The sequence below is a fragment of the Myotis davidii genome, unplaced genomic scaffold, assembly GCF_000327345.1.
Source record: "Myotis davidii unplaced genomic scaffold, ASM32734v1 scaffold134, whole genome shotgun sequence".
Taxonomy (NCBI): Eukaryota; Metazoa; Chordata; class Mammalia; order Chiroptera; family Vespertilionidae; genus Myotis; species Myotis davidii.
The window spans coordinates 5,057,772-5,074,030 of NW_006288853.1; the positions used below are offsets into that span (position 1 = coordinate 5,057,772).

General features: G+C 39.1%; 1 protein-coding gene across 5 annotated transcripts in view; it reads right to left on the reverse strand.

Moving 5' to 3' along the window:
* The window catches only part of MICU1 (mitochondrial calcium uptake 1), a 169,835-nt gene that overhangs the window by 22,407 nt on the left and 131,169 nt on the right, over positions 1-16,259 (reverse strand). For all 5 annotated transcript variants that reach the window (XM_015562142.1, XM_006760956.2, XM_006760958.2 and 2 more), the window contains one exon: positions 4,699-4,807. In XM_015562142.1, the coding sequence (XP_015417628.1) occupies positions 4,699-4,807 (109 nt within the window). The remainder of the gene's footprint in view (positions 1-4,698; positions 4,808-16,259) is intronic.

Sequence of the window (16,259 nt, forward strand, 5' to 3'; positions counted from 1 at the left end):
AAACAAATAAACTAGGAAACCAACTACTACTTTTTTGATATTTTGATGAGATATTTTAGTCTTAATAAGTTGTTATAAAATATATTGAATTACATTGAAAAAATTGTGAAAAACTATACCCAAAGCGACATTGTAGCGCTGTTTATAATATTAACAATAGGAAAATGTAATTGTAAGGAAGAGAGCAATTGTTAAACTATGGTGCATCATATCTAGGGTAGAAATTATGAAAATATTTGAAATTATGTTTTGGAGATTTTTTTAAAAGTACATAATAAAACACTTTGTGTATACTAGTTCATGTAGATGTAAATAAAGATGTGGCCGTAACCGGTTTGGCTCAGAGGACAGAGCATCGGCCTGCAGACTGAAAGGTTCCAGGTTCACTTCCGGTCAAGGGCATGTACCTTGGTTGCGGGCACATCCCCAGTAGGGGGTGTGCAGGAGGCAGCTGATCGATGTTTCTCTCTCATCGATGTTTCTAACTCTATCCCGCTCCCTTTCTCTCTGTAAAAAAATCAATAAAATATATTAAAAAAAAAAAGATGTGCATGTAGAAGTATAAATACATGTGATAGAGATATTTCACCCTTCAGTCAATTTGCATATTAGCTTTTTATTAAATAGGATTCCCTGACTACAATGAAATTGAATTAGAAATAAAAAACAATATATCTAGAAAAAACAAAATATTTGGAAATTAAAAAATGTACTTTTATTTTTTTACTAGAGGGCATGGTGCATGAAATTTGTGCACTGGGGGTGGTGGTGGGGGGGAGGTCACAGTCAGGACCCCTTGGGGGAAGTCCACCTGAAAATAAGGAAGAAAATTCTCCCCTGTACAGTTTATGAGGATAGTATACTCATACAAAACCTGAAGACATTACAAAAGAGAAAATTATATACCAATATCCCTCAATACTTAACAAAATGATAGCAAATCATATCTACCAATATATAAAAAGCCCAATACATCATTACAAAGTTGGATTTCATTCAGGACAATAAGAGATAATATAATCTACCGTATTAAGAAAATAAAGATTTTATATAGGTGTATATATAAAGTATTTGACAAGTTTCAAACCATTTGATACAAATCCTTTTTAAATTAGGAAGAAAAAGATTTTTCTTAATTTGATAATGGGCATCTATGAACAGTCTAATATCCAACTTAATGGTGACATATTGAATGCTTTACATCTAAAATCAGGCAGAAACCAAGGATGACCACTCTCACCACTTATATTCAACATTTTACTGGTGATTGAAAAGAGGGATTAATATAAAAAAAGGAGAGGTGAAACTGTTCGCAGATTTCTTACATAGAAAAACCTAAGGAATTCACAAAACAACGAGGAGAATAATCAAATTTAGCAAGCTGCAGAATACAAGCTCAATTTAGAAAAATCAATTGTATTTTAACCCCTTCCCCAACAATTTTTTTGTTAAAAACGTTTCTTTTTCAGACTAATTTTTTTATTTTGGTTCTATATAGTATTTTTGATGCTGGTTATGAAAACAGTTTGTAACTCGTCTTCCTATAAACCATATTTTTTTTACCATATTTTCTTAGTATACTCGTCGACGACTGAAAAAGAACATTTTGTGAAAACGAGTATACACGTTTCTGCCGGGGAAGGGGTTAATAGCAACAGCAAACAGTTGGGAAATGAAATGAATATTCCATTTATAATAGCATCAAAACATAAAATATTTATGCATACATTTAAAAAATATGTACAAGACTTGTGTATTTAAAAAACTACTGCTGAAAGAAGACCTAAAATAATGGAGAGATAGAATATGCTCATGAAGGAAGACTCATGATCACTAAGATGTCAGTTCACTCCAAATTACTCTACATATTAAATGTTATTGTAATCATAAGTCTCACCTCTTTTTTACATAGGAAGAGACAAGCTATTTCTAATATTTATATGGAAATACAAAGAAACTAAAATATGTAAAGTAATCTTAAAAAGAAGAATCAAGGTGGGAGGATTTATAATACCTTCTACTACTTTAAGACTTTCTATAAAGCTACAGTGATCAAGACAGTGAACCTGGGCATAAAGAAAGACATATAGATAAATGTAACAGAACAGAGAGCTATAAAATAGATTTACTAATATAGTGAAAAGGTCATTTGATTTTTGATAAAGGTGACAAAGCAAACAGATGGAGGGCCTTTTTGACAAATGGTGCTGGGACTACTGGATATCTATGTAAAAAAAAATCTTGACTTTTACTTCACACAATATATAGAAATTAGAGATGGATTATATATAAAAAATAAGAATTAAAACACTAATGCTTCTAGAATCTTCATAGTTTGGTGGTAAAGGATTATTAGGGCCAGAAAATAATAATAAAAAAATTAAATTGAATGAATTACACTTTATCAAAATAAAAAAAAGCTTCTGTTAATCAAAATACACCATTCAGAAAGTGAATAGGCAAGCCACAGGCTAGAAAAATATTCACAAAATATAGATTTAATATAGGACTTGCATCTAAAATATATCAAGATCTTCCACAATTAAATAATAAGACAAGCAATCTAATAAAAATGGGCAAAAGATTTGAACAGACACTTCACCAAAAAGATATATGAATACTAACACAAAAAGTTTCTTAACAGCAGAAGTCATCAGGGAAATACAAATTAAAACAACGAGTTACCTTTATATAAACTCTAAAATCACTTAAATTAAAAAAGACTGTTGTTAACCAATTATTAACAAGAACGTGGAACAACTTGAACTGCTGCACATTGTTGGTGAGAGTGTAAACAGATACACTGTGAAAAAAAGTCTCATAGATTTTTTAAAATATATTTTATTGATTTTTTACAGAGAGGAAGGGAGAGAGAGTGATGGTTAGATACATCGATGAGAGAGATACATCGATCAGCTGCCTCCTGCACATCTCCCACCGGGGATGCGTCCACAACCCAGGTACATGCCCTTGACCGGAATCGAACCCAGGACCTTTCAGTCCGCAGGCTGACGCTCTATCCACTGAGACAAACCGATTTCGGCTCTCATAGATTTTTTATAAAGAAATATTCATTTCCCTTGGACCCAACAATTCTCTTGGGTATTTATCCAAGAGAAATGAAAATACGTATCCTCATAAAGACTAACAGAAGGCTGTTTATAGCAGCTTTATTCAAGATAGCCAATAACTGGAAACAGCCAATATGTCCAACAAAAGGTAAATTGTGGAGTATTCATAAAATGGATTACTATTCATAAAAAAAGGGAAAAAAAAACTATTGTACATGCAACAATATGAATGGATCTCAAAAATAGGCTAAGAAAAACTTTAAAGAGTGTACACTGTATATTCCATTTTTATGAGGTTCTAGAAAAAACAAAATTAAACTATGGTGGGGAAATGCATAGAATTAAGGTTGCTTCTTGGTGAGTGGAGGCAGAATTGACTCTGAAGGAGCACAAGGGAACTTTAAACAAATACTGAACTTCAGTTAGTATTTATGGTGAAATATTCAGGAGTGAATGTGCTTAAGTCTGTATTAATTTGAATGCACCAAAAAAATTAAGAGACTGATAGAGGACTATCAGGGAAATACTAGTACAGCAAAATGTTAATTGAGCCATATATATGGATGTTCTTTCAATAATTATTTCAATTTTTCTAAATGTCTGAAAATTTCCATCATAAAATATTGGAAGAAAATTGTATTTTCAATTCCTCCAGCTCTCTCTCACTGCCTGTACAAACTGGAACTGAATTTGTATATTTTCGGAGTAATAATTTTACCCTTTAAAAAAACAACAACAACCCAACAAACTTTAATACAAGATATAAATCAAGCAATTCCTTCTCACCAAAGAATGAATTAAAACGAAGAGTGATTGCCCTAACTGGTTTGGCTCAGTGGATAGAGTGTCGGCCTGTGGACTGAAAGGTCCCAGGTTCGATTCCGGTCAAGGGCATGTACCTGGGTTGCGGGCACATCCCCAGTGGGGGGTGTGCAAGAGGCAGCTGATCAATGTTTCTCTCTCATTGATGTTTCTGACTCTCTATCCTTTCCCTTCCTCTCTGTAAAAAATCAATAAAATATATTAAAAAAAAAAGAAGAGTGATTTTAGTTTCACATTATATATGTAATCTCTGGCTCCGATGGAGAAGTTCAGAAGTTTCATGCACTGTACCTCAGCTTAGATGACTACTTCTAAGGCTAATCATTTAAAGATGGGTACCTGTCTTGACTATAATTTTTTAAAAAATGTAACCTCACCCCACCCTATATTTACTGAATTTATTGGGGTGACACTGGTTCACAAAATTATACAGGTTTCAGGTGCACAATTCCATAACACATCACCTGTACTCTGTATTGTGTGTTCACCACCTTAAGTCAGGTCTCCTTCCATCACCATTTATCCCCCTATACTGCCTTCACTTTAGTCTTTAGCACAAGAAAATATATTTGCTGAGCTTGTGCAATAAAAAACACCATTGAAAGTATCAACAATAGAATAGGAGAAGCGGAGGACCGAATTAGCAAATTATAATACACATACAAGGGATCTCCCATTAGATTATCAAATGATTTCTCAACAGAAACACATCAGGCTAGAAAAGTATTTGCTGAGCTTGGCCTCTCAAGGTGAAACTCAGGGATAGGATGTCAACAAAACAGAAAAAAACTTTTGGGTTTATTACCTTTATCAAGAGATGCCCCAGCCATGTGGTAAAAGCTCAATGCAGTGTCCACATCATTAATATTCTTTAGGAAAGTAAAGAAGTTCTCCACTTCCTGAAATGTCAGACCCTGGAAGAAGAGAGAGAGCAAAGTAAGGCAGGAACCTCGAACAAAACGCTGCATAAAATGCAGAAACTAGGCTGTTATTCATGTCTATCAACCAGAAATGTATGCTATGTCTAGAACAGAGAATGAATAAATTAGTCAAGGAATGTCAAATTTGAACACAACCGGGGAATAAAACTCTAGAATTTTACTCAGAGGAAAAAAAGCTGGCTAATTGCTTTCCTCTCACATGTAAAATATGACAAGATTGCTTTCACTGTTACAGTGGTGGCTGGATATCTTTAATGAAAATATTTCAAAAAAAAGAAAGAAAATATTTCAAACTGGGCCTTGAAGTTAGTCACAATCATCTATTTTGATATTTCCTAAATGAGCTGTAGCCAGTTGATCTGTCATACATTTTAAGACCAGAGTCAGGACTTCGATTTAAATAATCTACTTTCAAGGCTAACTAAGCTTTTTGAAGCTTAAGCTAATTAAAGAATCACCCCAAATCAGTGATATACACTGGAACGGTTTCAGAATGTAGAACCCAAGGACTTGGGAAGCTGTTCATTATCTCAATTTAAAAGCTACAGATAAAGCAATTTGCCACTTAATTTTAACCTGATGAAATTCTGTGAGTGAAGAAATTCTTTTCAAAAGCCAGTCAAAGATTTGTTGACCTCAAATTCTATGTTCTATGTTCTATGAAGGCTCAAGAGAGAGTAGTTACATAAATAGGGGCTACAGGGAATTCCCTTACAGGGAGGAAGATTTGTCCTATTTTCCATTTCCCATTTTGCACACATCAAGTTGTGATGGAATGAATACAATTTCTAAGAAGTAATTAACACTGAAGAGACATTGAGATCAACGCCTTTTAATGAAAAATCAGGTCCTTAATGGATTGCAAATGTTGACTGGCTTCCACTTAGCGCTGCTGCTCTTCCAATTTCCATTTCCCCAAACCACAGAGCCCAGGAGTCCACAATGATATCTCAGAAATAAGGAAACCTTAAGATAGACAATCCATAGTACTTTGCTAGTATTCTCCAAACTGGGTCGATGTTATCTTTCTTATTTTATCAATCAAACAAAGAAGTAAACTACTGAATGTATAATTCTATCACATGATCTTTTATAGTTTATTCCCCAAGAATCAAAGAATTTAAACTTTTTCTTGTGGAATATGATGACCATACAGAAAGGCACAGCCCTGGCCGGTAGGGTTTAATTGGTTGAACATTGTCCCATGCATTGAAAGATCACCAGTTTGATTCCTGGTCAGGGCACATACCCAGGTGTTGGGTTTAATCCCAGGTCAGGGTGTGTGTGGGAGGCAACCAATCGACGTTTCTTTCTTTTTCCCTTCCTCTCTCTATAAAAAATTCAGTAAAAACGTATCTTTTAAAAAAAGATACAGAAAAACATAAGTGTACAACTATTGTAAAATGAACATCCATAAAACCTCCATTCAGGTCAAGGAACAGACTCTTATCAGCATCCCAGAAGAAGCCTCCCTCTGTCTCACCAACATGGCCCTTCCCAACCATAAGCCTCTTCTCTTCTCAGTGGTAATCATTTTTCTGATTTTTAGGGGCTACATTTCATTGTCTTTAAAAAATAGCACTATATATTATCCATTAATGCATTTTAAACAGAAGCAAGAGTTTAGTTATGTCTTTTCTGAACTTTATAAATGAATCATGAAGTATGTATTCTACAGTCAGGGACCGCATAATGATGTTTCAGTCAACAATGACTGTATATATGACAATGGTCCCATAACATTACAATGGAGCTGAAAAATTCCTATCCCATGTAGCCTTGGTAACATCATAGTGCTATGCATTACTCAGGTTTGTGGTGATGCTGGTGTAAACAAACCTACTGGGCTGCCAACTGTCAGCTGTATGAAAGCATAGCACATACTATGTGTTTCTGTAGTTAGATATATTTTGATACACAAATACTTACCATTTTACTACAATTGCCTATAGTATCCTATCTAATAATAGAGAAACATGGTAATTAACATAACTTCGCTACCCTTCCCATTGGCTAATCAGCGATATATGCAAATTAACTGCCAACCAAAATGGCCGGCAGCCACACAGCTGAAGCGAACATGAGGCTTGGTTGCTCCAGTGACAGAGGAAGCCAAGGTTCCCCGCCTGCCGCAACCCAGCTGTGAGCTCCAGATGCAACAATGTTGCAATTATAGAAGCTAAACAAACCCCAGAAACCTGCTTTCAGCTGTCTGTGGGCTCAGAGCTAGGAGCACCAGTGATGGCAAGAGTTTCAATTATAGAAGCTAAACAAATCCAGATACCTGCTTTCAGCCAGCCACAGCCTCAGAGCTGGAGCCGGCTCTCAGCTCTAGTGACAGCTATAGAAGGTAAATAAATCCCAGAATAAACAAACAAACAAACAAACAAACAAACAAAAAACAGAAAAGAAGGAGAAGCTGGGAGCTTCAGTTGCCTGCCAGCCTGAAAACGGCCCTCAGCTCCTTACCCAGACTGGCCAGGCACCCCAGTGGGGACCCCCACAATGAAGGGGGTGTGACCAGTTGCATACAGCCATCATCCCCTCCTCCAGGCTGGCCAGGCACCCAGGGAGACCCCCACTCTGATCCGGGACAAGGGATGTCTGATTGCCAGCTTAGGCCCAATCCCCCAGGGAGCAGGCCTAAGCCAGCAAGTCGTCACCCCCAAGGGGTCCCAGGCTGCGAGAGGGCACAGGCCAGGCTGAGGGACCCCCTACCCCTGAGTGCACAAATTTTTGTGCACCGGGCCTCTAGTCTATATAAATAAAAGCCTGAGCAACTGTTACGACCGAATGGCTGGAATGATTGGAACAATCTGTCGACCAGTTGCTATGATGTGTACTGACCACCAGGGGGCAGACGCTCAATGCAGGAGCTGCCCCCTGGTGGTCAGTGTGCTCCCACAGCCAACCTCCTGCGGCCCCTCCCCTCAGCACCCCTCCCTGGCTGGCTGGCTAACCTCCCACAGTCCCTCCCTCTGGGCCTCAATCAGGGGGCAGGCCAGCCAACCTCCCAGGGTTCCTCAACGTGACTGGCCGGCCCCCAGATAGGCCTTGATTACCAGCCAGGGTAATGAATTCATGCACTGGGTCTCTAGTTCAGTACATAACAGGTTAGGCTAGGAACAACAGACTACGTACCATATTACCTAGCTGTGCAGCAGGCTATAAGTTTGTGTAAGTACACTCTATAATGATCACACACTGATGAATTGCCTAACTACGCATTTCTCAGAACATATCCCTGTTGTTTAGTGACACGTGATTACAGTATATATGGCTTTTCTCTTTAAGATTTGTCCATATTTTTATGTATATATGTAGTTCATTAATTTCTTTTTAAATATATTTTTATTGATTTCAGAGAGGAAGGGAGAAGGAGAGAGAGTCAGAAACATCAATGATGAAAGAGAATCATTGATCGGCTGCCTCCTGCATGCCCCCCACTGGGGATTGAGCCTGCAACCCAGGCATGTGCCCTTGCCCAGAATTGAACCTGGGACCCCTCAGTCCACAGGCTGATGCTCTATCCACTGAGCCAAGCCAGCTAGGGCGTTCATTAATTTTTATTGCTATGACTATTCCATTGTGTAAACATACCACAGTTTATACATTCTATTTGGGCTGTTTCTAGTTTTGGGCAATTATGAACAATAGTGTGGATAAAGCATTTATTCAAACATGTATGGAATACCTACTCTGTACCAAGCTCCATAATATTTGGCAGTGAAATGGAAGGTCTATACTAAATAATTTTTCCATAACTTGAGGTCATTTTCTTGGCCTTGACTTAGAGCGGTGGTCGCCAACTGGTGGTCCGCGGACCACTGGTGGTCCACGAGGTCTGAAAGGTTTGTGACCACTGACTTATAGAGCATCCAGATGTAGGGCTCATTTCTTCAGTGAATGCCACAGTATGCTAAGGTATGCACTAGGCTAGAATCGACCTTATGGAGAATTACAGGTTCTATAATATCAGCTGCTAGTGGATGGATACACTAATACCATCTTCTCCTCCCTTCATCAAAAGATATGCAGAGCTGAAAACAACCCAAGTGTCCATCAGTAGATGAATGGATAAAAAACTTGATATAATAAAATATTATTCAGTCAAAAAAGGACATTTTGACACATGCTATGTAACATGGATGAACCTTGAAGACATTATGCCAAGTGAAATAAGCCAATTACAAAAGATCAAATGTTGTATGATCCCAAATATGGGAGGTATTTAGCATAGTTAAATTTACAGAGACAGGGATAGAATGGTGGTTGCCAGGGGCTCGGGAGAGGGGAAAATATGGAATTATTGTTTAACTAGAGGCCTGATGCACGAAATTTGTGCAAGGGGCTTAGCCCTCACAGCCACAGTGGCTTGCCTTGGCCCTCAGAGTCCCGCTTCATCCGGAAGCTCATTCAGCTGTCCGGTCTAATTAGCATATTGCTGGGAGCCGGTCCATCCTTGCTGTTTCAAGGGACCTGGCATATATGGCATACTGTTCTTAATATGTTTGCTCACCTTCTTGGCACTATGTGTTTTAACCAAGGTCACCTCTCCGAGAAAGGTTGTTTCCCCAGGTAGAGATTTTCCCCTGAAGTTAGGGAGGGAATAAAACCCCTTCAGACAGAACCCGGCTGAAGAACCCGGCTACAGAACCTGGCGACTGAAGCTGGCTGGAGAACCTAGCGAGAGAACATGGCTGGAGAACCTAGCAAGAGAACATGGACACAGAACTTGGCTGGAGATTGTGGCTAGAGATCCTGGCAAGGCTGCTGATCAACTGAACGCTGTCTCGGTGTCATTCCTTCTTTGCCGACTCCATCCACACCTTTGGGGACTCCTGGACCTGCTGGGGCTGGACCCCAGCAGCATATTATGCTTTTATTATTATAGATGAGTATAGAGTTTCATTCTGAGAAGATAAAAAGAGTTCTGGAGATGGATGGTGGTGATGGCTGTACAACAGTGTGAATGTACTTAATGCCACTGAAGTGTACGCTTAATGGTAAATTTTGTTATGTATATTTTAAAAAAGGCTTGCTAAAGGTTTTTTACTTTTCATATTAAGGTGTGGATTTTTATGGTAGGGGGACAATAGGGACCTGAGTTATTGAAAGGGTTTTATAAGGCCAATAGGTTAACATAAAATTCCAAAAACAGAAAAGGCATGACAGTGAAAATGCTCCCTACTCTGACAACCTTTAATGTTTGTTGATTTATTTATCATGAAACATTAAAAAATACAGCTCAAGACCAGAGTGCTTATGCTGAGAATCATTTGAGGACAGACAGCTAGGACAATCTGAATTGAGTGACTATTCATTTGATAATTTAGAAAAATGGTGGCCTACAAATCACATTACAGTCAATCCTTGAATGTCTCCCATCTCGAACAATGTGGTTATCAGCCAAGTTATTCACAGAACAAATGTCTGACACCTCTTTCAAGCTAATACCTCAGCATGACAAAAAGCATCTCTCATGCAACAAAGGACAGAATGCTTTTGTTGCTGGCAAAATTAACCATTAGCACAGTTTTAAAACATAAAGAGGCCATCAAGAGTGCTAAGGTTGCTAAGGGTGTGAAAGAAACAATGATTACAGACAATTAAAGAGGTAGAAAAACTGTTGATTTAGATGAACGAAAAGCAGTTAGCCAGCGACAGCCATTTTGAAGGCAGTTATTATGTGAATAAGCAAAGATGCTATGTGCGGGCCTGAAAGCAACCCTGGACCCAATGCTGAAAGTGATTCGCCTGCCTGGCTGGTGTTGCTCAGTGGTTGAGCATCGACCCATAACCAGGAAGTCATGGTTTGGTTCCCAGTCAGGGCACAGGCCTGGGTTTTGGGTTCAATCTCCAATAGGGGGCATTCTCTATTATTGATGTTTTCTATCTCTCTCTCCCTCTCCCTTTCTTTCAGTGAAATCAATAAAAACATATATATAAAAAAACAACAACCAAAAAACTTTGTGATTCAAAACACTAAGAAAAGAGACAAATCATAGACCAGGAGAAAAATATTTAAAAATCATATATCTGATAAAGGACTTGTATCCAGAATTATGTAAAGAACTGTTACAACCCAATGAGACGGTAATAATAACCCAATTAAAGAAAGATTTGAATAGACTTCTTACCAAAAAGATATATGAATGTCTAATAAGCACATGAAATGATGTTCAGAATCATCAGTCATTAGGGAAATGCAAATTAAAACACAATGAGACACCACCACACACCTATTAAAAAGACAGCAATGGCCCTGGCCAGGTAACTCAGTTGATCAGAGCATCATCCTGATATGCCAAGGTTTCAGGTTTGATCCCTGGTCAGGGTACATACAAGAATCAACCAATTAATGCATCCATAAGTGGAACAACAAATTGATGTTTCTCTTTCTCTCTAAAAATCAATTAATAAAAAAAATTAAGAAAAATCTTAAAAATAAAGATAGTAACAACTTTTTGTGAGCATGTGGAGAAACTGGAGCTCTCACATACTGCTGTGGAAATGTAACATGGTACAGCTACTTTGAACAATAGTTTGACAATTTCTTTAAAAAAATTTAAATATAATTTTACCATACAACCCAGCCATTCCAGTCATAGGAATCTTCTTAAGAGAAATAAAAACACAGGTTTACATAAAGACTTGTATGCAAATGTTCAAAAAGATATTACTTATAATAACTCCAAACTGGAAACAATTCAAATGTTCACAAACTGGTGAATGGATAAGTAAAATGCAGTATATACATACAATAGAATACTACCTACTATACAGCAACAAAAAAGTAACAAACTATCAGCAACATGAATAAACCTCAAAAATGTAAGTAAAAGAAGCCAGACACAAAAGACTACATTATTATATGAAAACATTTATATGAAATGTCCAGAAAAGTCAAATATAAAGATAAAAAAAAGATTTATGGTTGTCAGTGGCTAGAGTGGAAATAGGGATTGACTGTAAACTGGTATGAGAGATATTTTTGAAGTGATGGGAATGTTCTAAAACTGCGTTGCAGTGACAATTGCATAAATCTGTAAATTTACTAAACATCACTGAACTGTACACTTAAAATGGGTTAATTTTTTGGTATATAAATTGTACATCAATAAAGCTTTTAAAGAAATAAAAAGCAGCTGCAATAGATGAGAAGATGGGTAAGGAAAATTTGGCTTCACCTGGAGTCAGCTATAAAAGCAGATATTTAGTGTTAATAGGCCATGGATGAGTATAAACACAGTGTAATGGATGGATTCCATCCCCAACCCCGATCATGCACCTGTGGGATCCCTCAGCCTGGCCTATAAAAATCACATTTCTTAAAAATTCCCCAAGTGACCCTAATGGACAACCTGGGTGGAAAAGCATTGCTTTAGAGCAGCGGTTCTCAACCTGTGGGTTGCGACTCCTTTGGCGGTCGAACGACCCTTCCACAGGGGTTGCCTAAGACTATCCTGCATATCAGATATTTACATTTCGATTCATAACAGTAGCAACATTACAGTTATGAAGTAGCAACGAAAATAATTTTATGGTTGGGCCACAACATGAGGAACTGTATTTAAAGAGCCAGAAGGTTGAAAACCACTGCTTTAGAGAAAGGGTATGGAGAAATAGAGCTGCCACAGATCTGGAAGAGGAAGTGTTGGTTTCCAGCTGGCTCTGGGCGGGTCATCTCTTTCTCTATGTCTATATTTTCCAAGGCAAAATGAGCTACCAAGGCTGCTAGAAACACAGTAAAAGAAAAATGGCTGTGAAGCACTGCAAGGTCATTCATTATTGTACAGATACTAGAGGCCTGGTGCACAAAAATTTGTGCACTTGGGGGGGGGTCCCTCAGCCCAGCCTATGCCCTCTTGCAGTGTGGGACCCCTCGGAGGATGTCTACCCCAGTGGGGACCCTCATCCCATGGAGGTTTGGCCAGCCTGGGTGAGGGGCTGATGGCTGTTTTCAGGCTGGCCATACCCCCTTTAGGGTGGGGGAGTCCCCACTGGGGTGCCTGGCCAGTCTGGGTGAGGGGCTGAGGGCCGTGATGTAAGCTCCCAGCCTCTCCTTTTTTTCTTTTTATTCTGAGATTTATTTACCTTCTATAATTGAAACTTTGTTGCTTTCAGGGGAGCTCAGAGCTGGCTGCAGCAGGCGGGGAAGCTTGGCTTCCTCCAACACTGGAGCAAGCAAGACTCCTGCTTGCTCCAGTTCCGTGGCTGCTGGCCACCATCTTGGTTGGGTTAATTTGCATATAGTCACTCTGATTGGCTGGTGGGTGTGGCTTAAGGCATAGCAAAGGTATGGTCAATTTGCATGTTTGTCTTTTATCAGTGTAGATTTATTTAATACACCACTAAGACCTTCAATCTTTTAGGTCTGGTTTGATATTTTGTACAGAACCTCCCCTCTTCCTCCCCCCACACAAAAATTAACATAAGCCAAATGAAAACTCACATTTTCATGGTAACAATTTATCTAAAGTGAAATAAAAAAGCAATTAGAAAAGATGGTGATTCCCCTCTAATGAGAAATGGTCCCAGAGAGATGGACTGGTAACTACAGGAGCAAAGGTCCTTCATTCACTCTCATTTTACCTAATTACTATGTTCTCAACTATTTAACCAACATGAAAGGACATTCAATCTCATTCTTGCTAGAGCAGGCTGGAATTCTGGGCCAGAAGTAATTTAGCACCCCCAATTTTTTTTAATATACTTTATTGTTTTTTTACAGAGAGGAAGGGATAGGGATAGAGTCAGAAACATCGATGAGAGAGAAACATCGATCAGCTACCTCCTGCACACCCGCTACTGGGGATATGCCCCCAACCAAGGTACATGCCCTTGACTGGAATCGAACCTGGGACCCTTGAGTCTGCAGGCCGACGCTCTATCCACTGAGCCAAACCGGTTAGGACAGCAGCCCAAATTTTTACCATCTGACAAAATGTATCCTCTCACTTCAGAGCTCTTTTGAAACATCTTCAGGTCCTAAATTAACTTATCCTGCCAAAGCGAAATACTCTATTCCTTCAAGGGAGATGTCTCTAGCACCCAATTTATTGCTCTTAAATAGAAATTTATAATAAAACATGAATTGGCTTATCCTGATAGATAATTATAAGGCCAAGTCAATGTCTGAACAAACTTAAAAATAAGTCTGGTTAAAAGAAAGGGGTGTTTCCTAATGCAAACACTATACTTCCAGGACCAGCACTAAAAATCCACCTAAACATTTGCAATCAATTTTTTGAAATTATAATTTCCAGCAGATCTGAGCTGGAATATGTACTGTCATCTGTCACTTTCCATTAATGATGAGTCTTTTCCTCCAGCCGAGGGAACACCTGCTCTAGGGACACGCTGGACTGAATTCAGAGAGGCTGACACTTTCTCTCAGAGCCCAGCTGCCCTCGGTTGCAGGTCACAGCCTGGTCAGAGGTCCTCTCAGCTTCCTGCCATCCAAGACAAGGAGGAAGAAGCCTGGGTGATGAGAACTGCTTTCTACCAACTTGGGGCAATGCTATTCATACAAGATTTCCTGCACAAAAACCACTAACTAAGAAATCAGACAAGAATAGTACTAGCTATCCTATTTCTTATTTTCAGTTATTCAACCTTTAAAGCCACAGTGTCCTTATAATGCACATCTAGGACAAGCTTCTAAGTTCATGAGGCCAATGAGGTTAAACAATTTATCTAATGGCCATGGAAACCTCTGAGGCAGGGCCTGGATTCAAGTCTTCTAGCTCCATGTCTCCCATACTGCATTATCTTGGCAATATCTCATGGGACATTTTAGTGCCAGGTCAGTTTCCTGGTCATGCCCAAATTGGTAACCACTGTCCAGTGAAATGAGTATTGGGCTGAGAATGAGAAGACATGGGTTTGCGGGCATTGCTCTGCGTGTGTGTCTGAGATCTTTAAGAGGTCTGACCTCTTAACTAATTTCTGCTTCAATGTGCCCTTCCCACTCCCTGGCAAATCCCCAGATGCTGACTCAGTTCTACCATCTGCCTCTTCTTGCTCTCGGCGTAGCCAGTGTTGAAAGGCATTAGAGTGGGGTTGATAAGTGCCACTAGAAATCCATGGTCTGCAGTCTCAATCATCTCTTCCTGAATTCTCTAAAAATCTTAGTATCAGTCTTTTTGCTTCTATGCTTGCTTCCTTTCAAACTATTTTTCATAAAGCAGTCAGAATCATCTCTTTAAATATACATACAACCATACCACTTCACATATACATACAACCATACCACTTCACAGCTCACAACCCTTTAATAGCTTCCCATTGCACTGTGAATAAAATCCAAACTCATTCCATGCCTGTAAGATCCGGCATGTTCTGGCTCTCTTCCCCCTCTCTGACCGCATTGCAGTCCATTGCTAGTAGGTTCCAAGCACAACAGTCCTCTTCAGTTCCTTACACATGCCAGATTTGCCTTTCCTTCCTTTATGGAATGAATGTTTGTATCCCCCCAAACTTATACATTGAAGCCCTATCCCTCCGTGTTGTTTTATTAGGAGATGGGCCCCTAAGTAAATAATTAAGGTTAAATAAGGTCCTAGGGGTGGAGCCCTGGTCTGAAATGATTAATGTTCTCATAAGACACATCAGAGAGCTAGTGTGAGCACTCCCCTGCTCCTTGCCTCTCTGTGCAAACACCAGGGAAAGGCCATGTGAGGACACAGCAGGAAGAAGTGTCTACAGGCCAGGAAAGAGAGCCCTCATTAGAAACCCAATTTTCCAGCATCTTGATCCTGGACTTCTAGCCTCCAGACTGTGAGAAAAGTTAATTCCTGTTGTTTAAGCCACCTCGTCTGTGGCATTTTGTTATAGCAGCCCAAGCAGACTTATGTACTGCCTGAGAGTTTTTAACATACACTATTTCTTTTTAGGAGCTTCCACTCCCCTCTTCTTCCTTTCTTTCTTCTCTTTCTCTACATCCTTACTTCTCATTCTAATATGTCCTCTAACAGACCACTCTAATGAAATAGCTCTCCCAAAGGTCACCAATTATTACTATTTTACCAAAACCAATGGATTTTTAAAAATATGTTTTTATTTGTTTAGAGAGAAGGGGAGGGGGAAAGAGATAGAAACAATGATCAGCTGCCTTCTACATGATCCCTGGTTGGAGTCCACAACCCAGGCAAGTGCCCTGACTGGGAATTGAACTGGTGACCTCTTGGTGCATGGGTTGATGCTCAACCACTGAGCCACACTGGCCGGGCCCAATGGATGTTTATCATCTTATATTACTGGGGAATCTCCATCACAAGTAACACTGTAGACCCCTCAATTCCTGAATCTTCTACTTCCTTGGCTTTGATTTCATTACCTCCTCCAGGTATTTCTGTAAATATTTCCTCAAGATTTCCTTCCTGAGCTGCTTAAATGTTAGTGTTCCACTGGATTTTGTTCT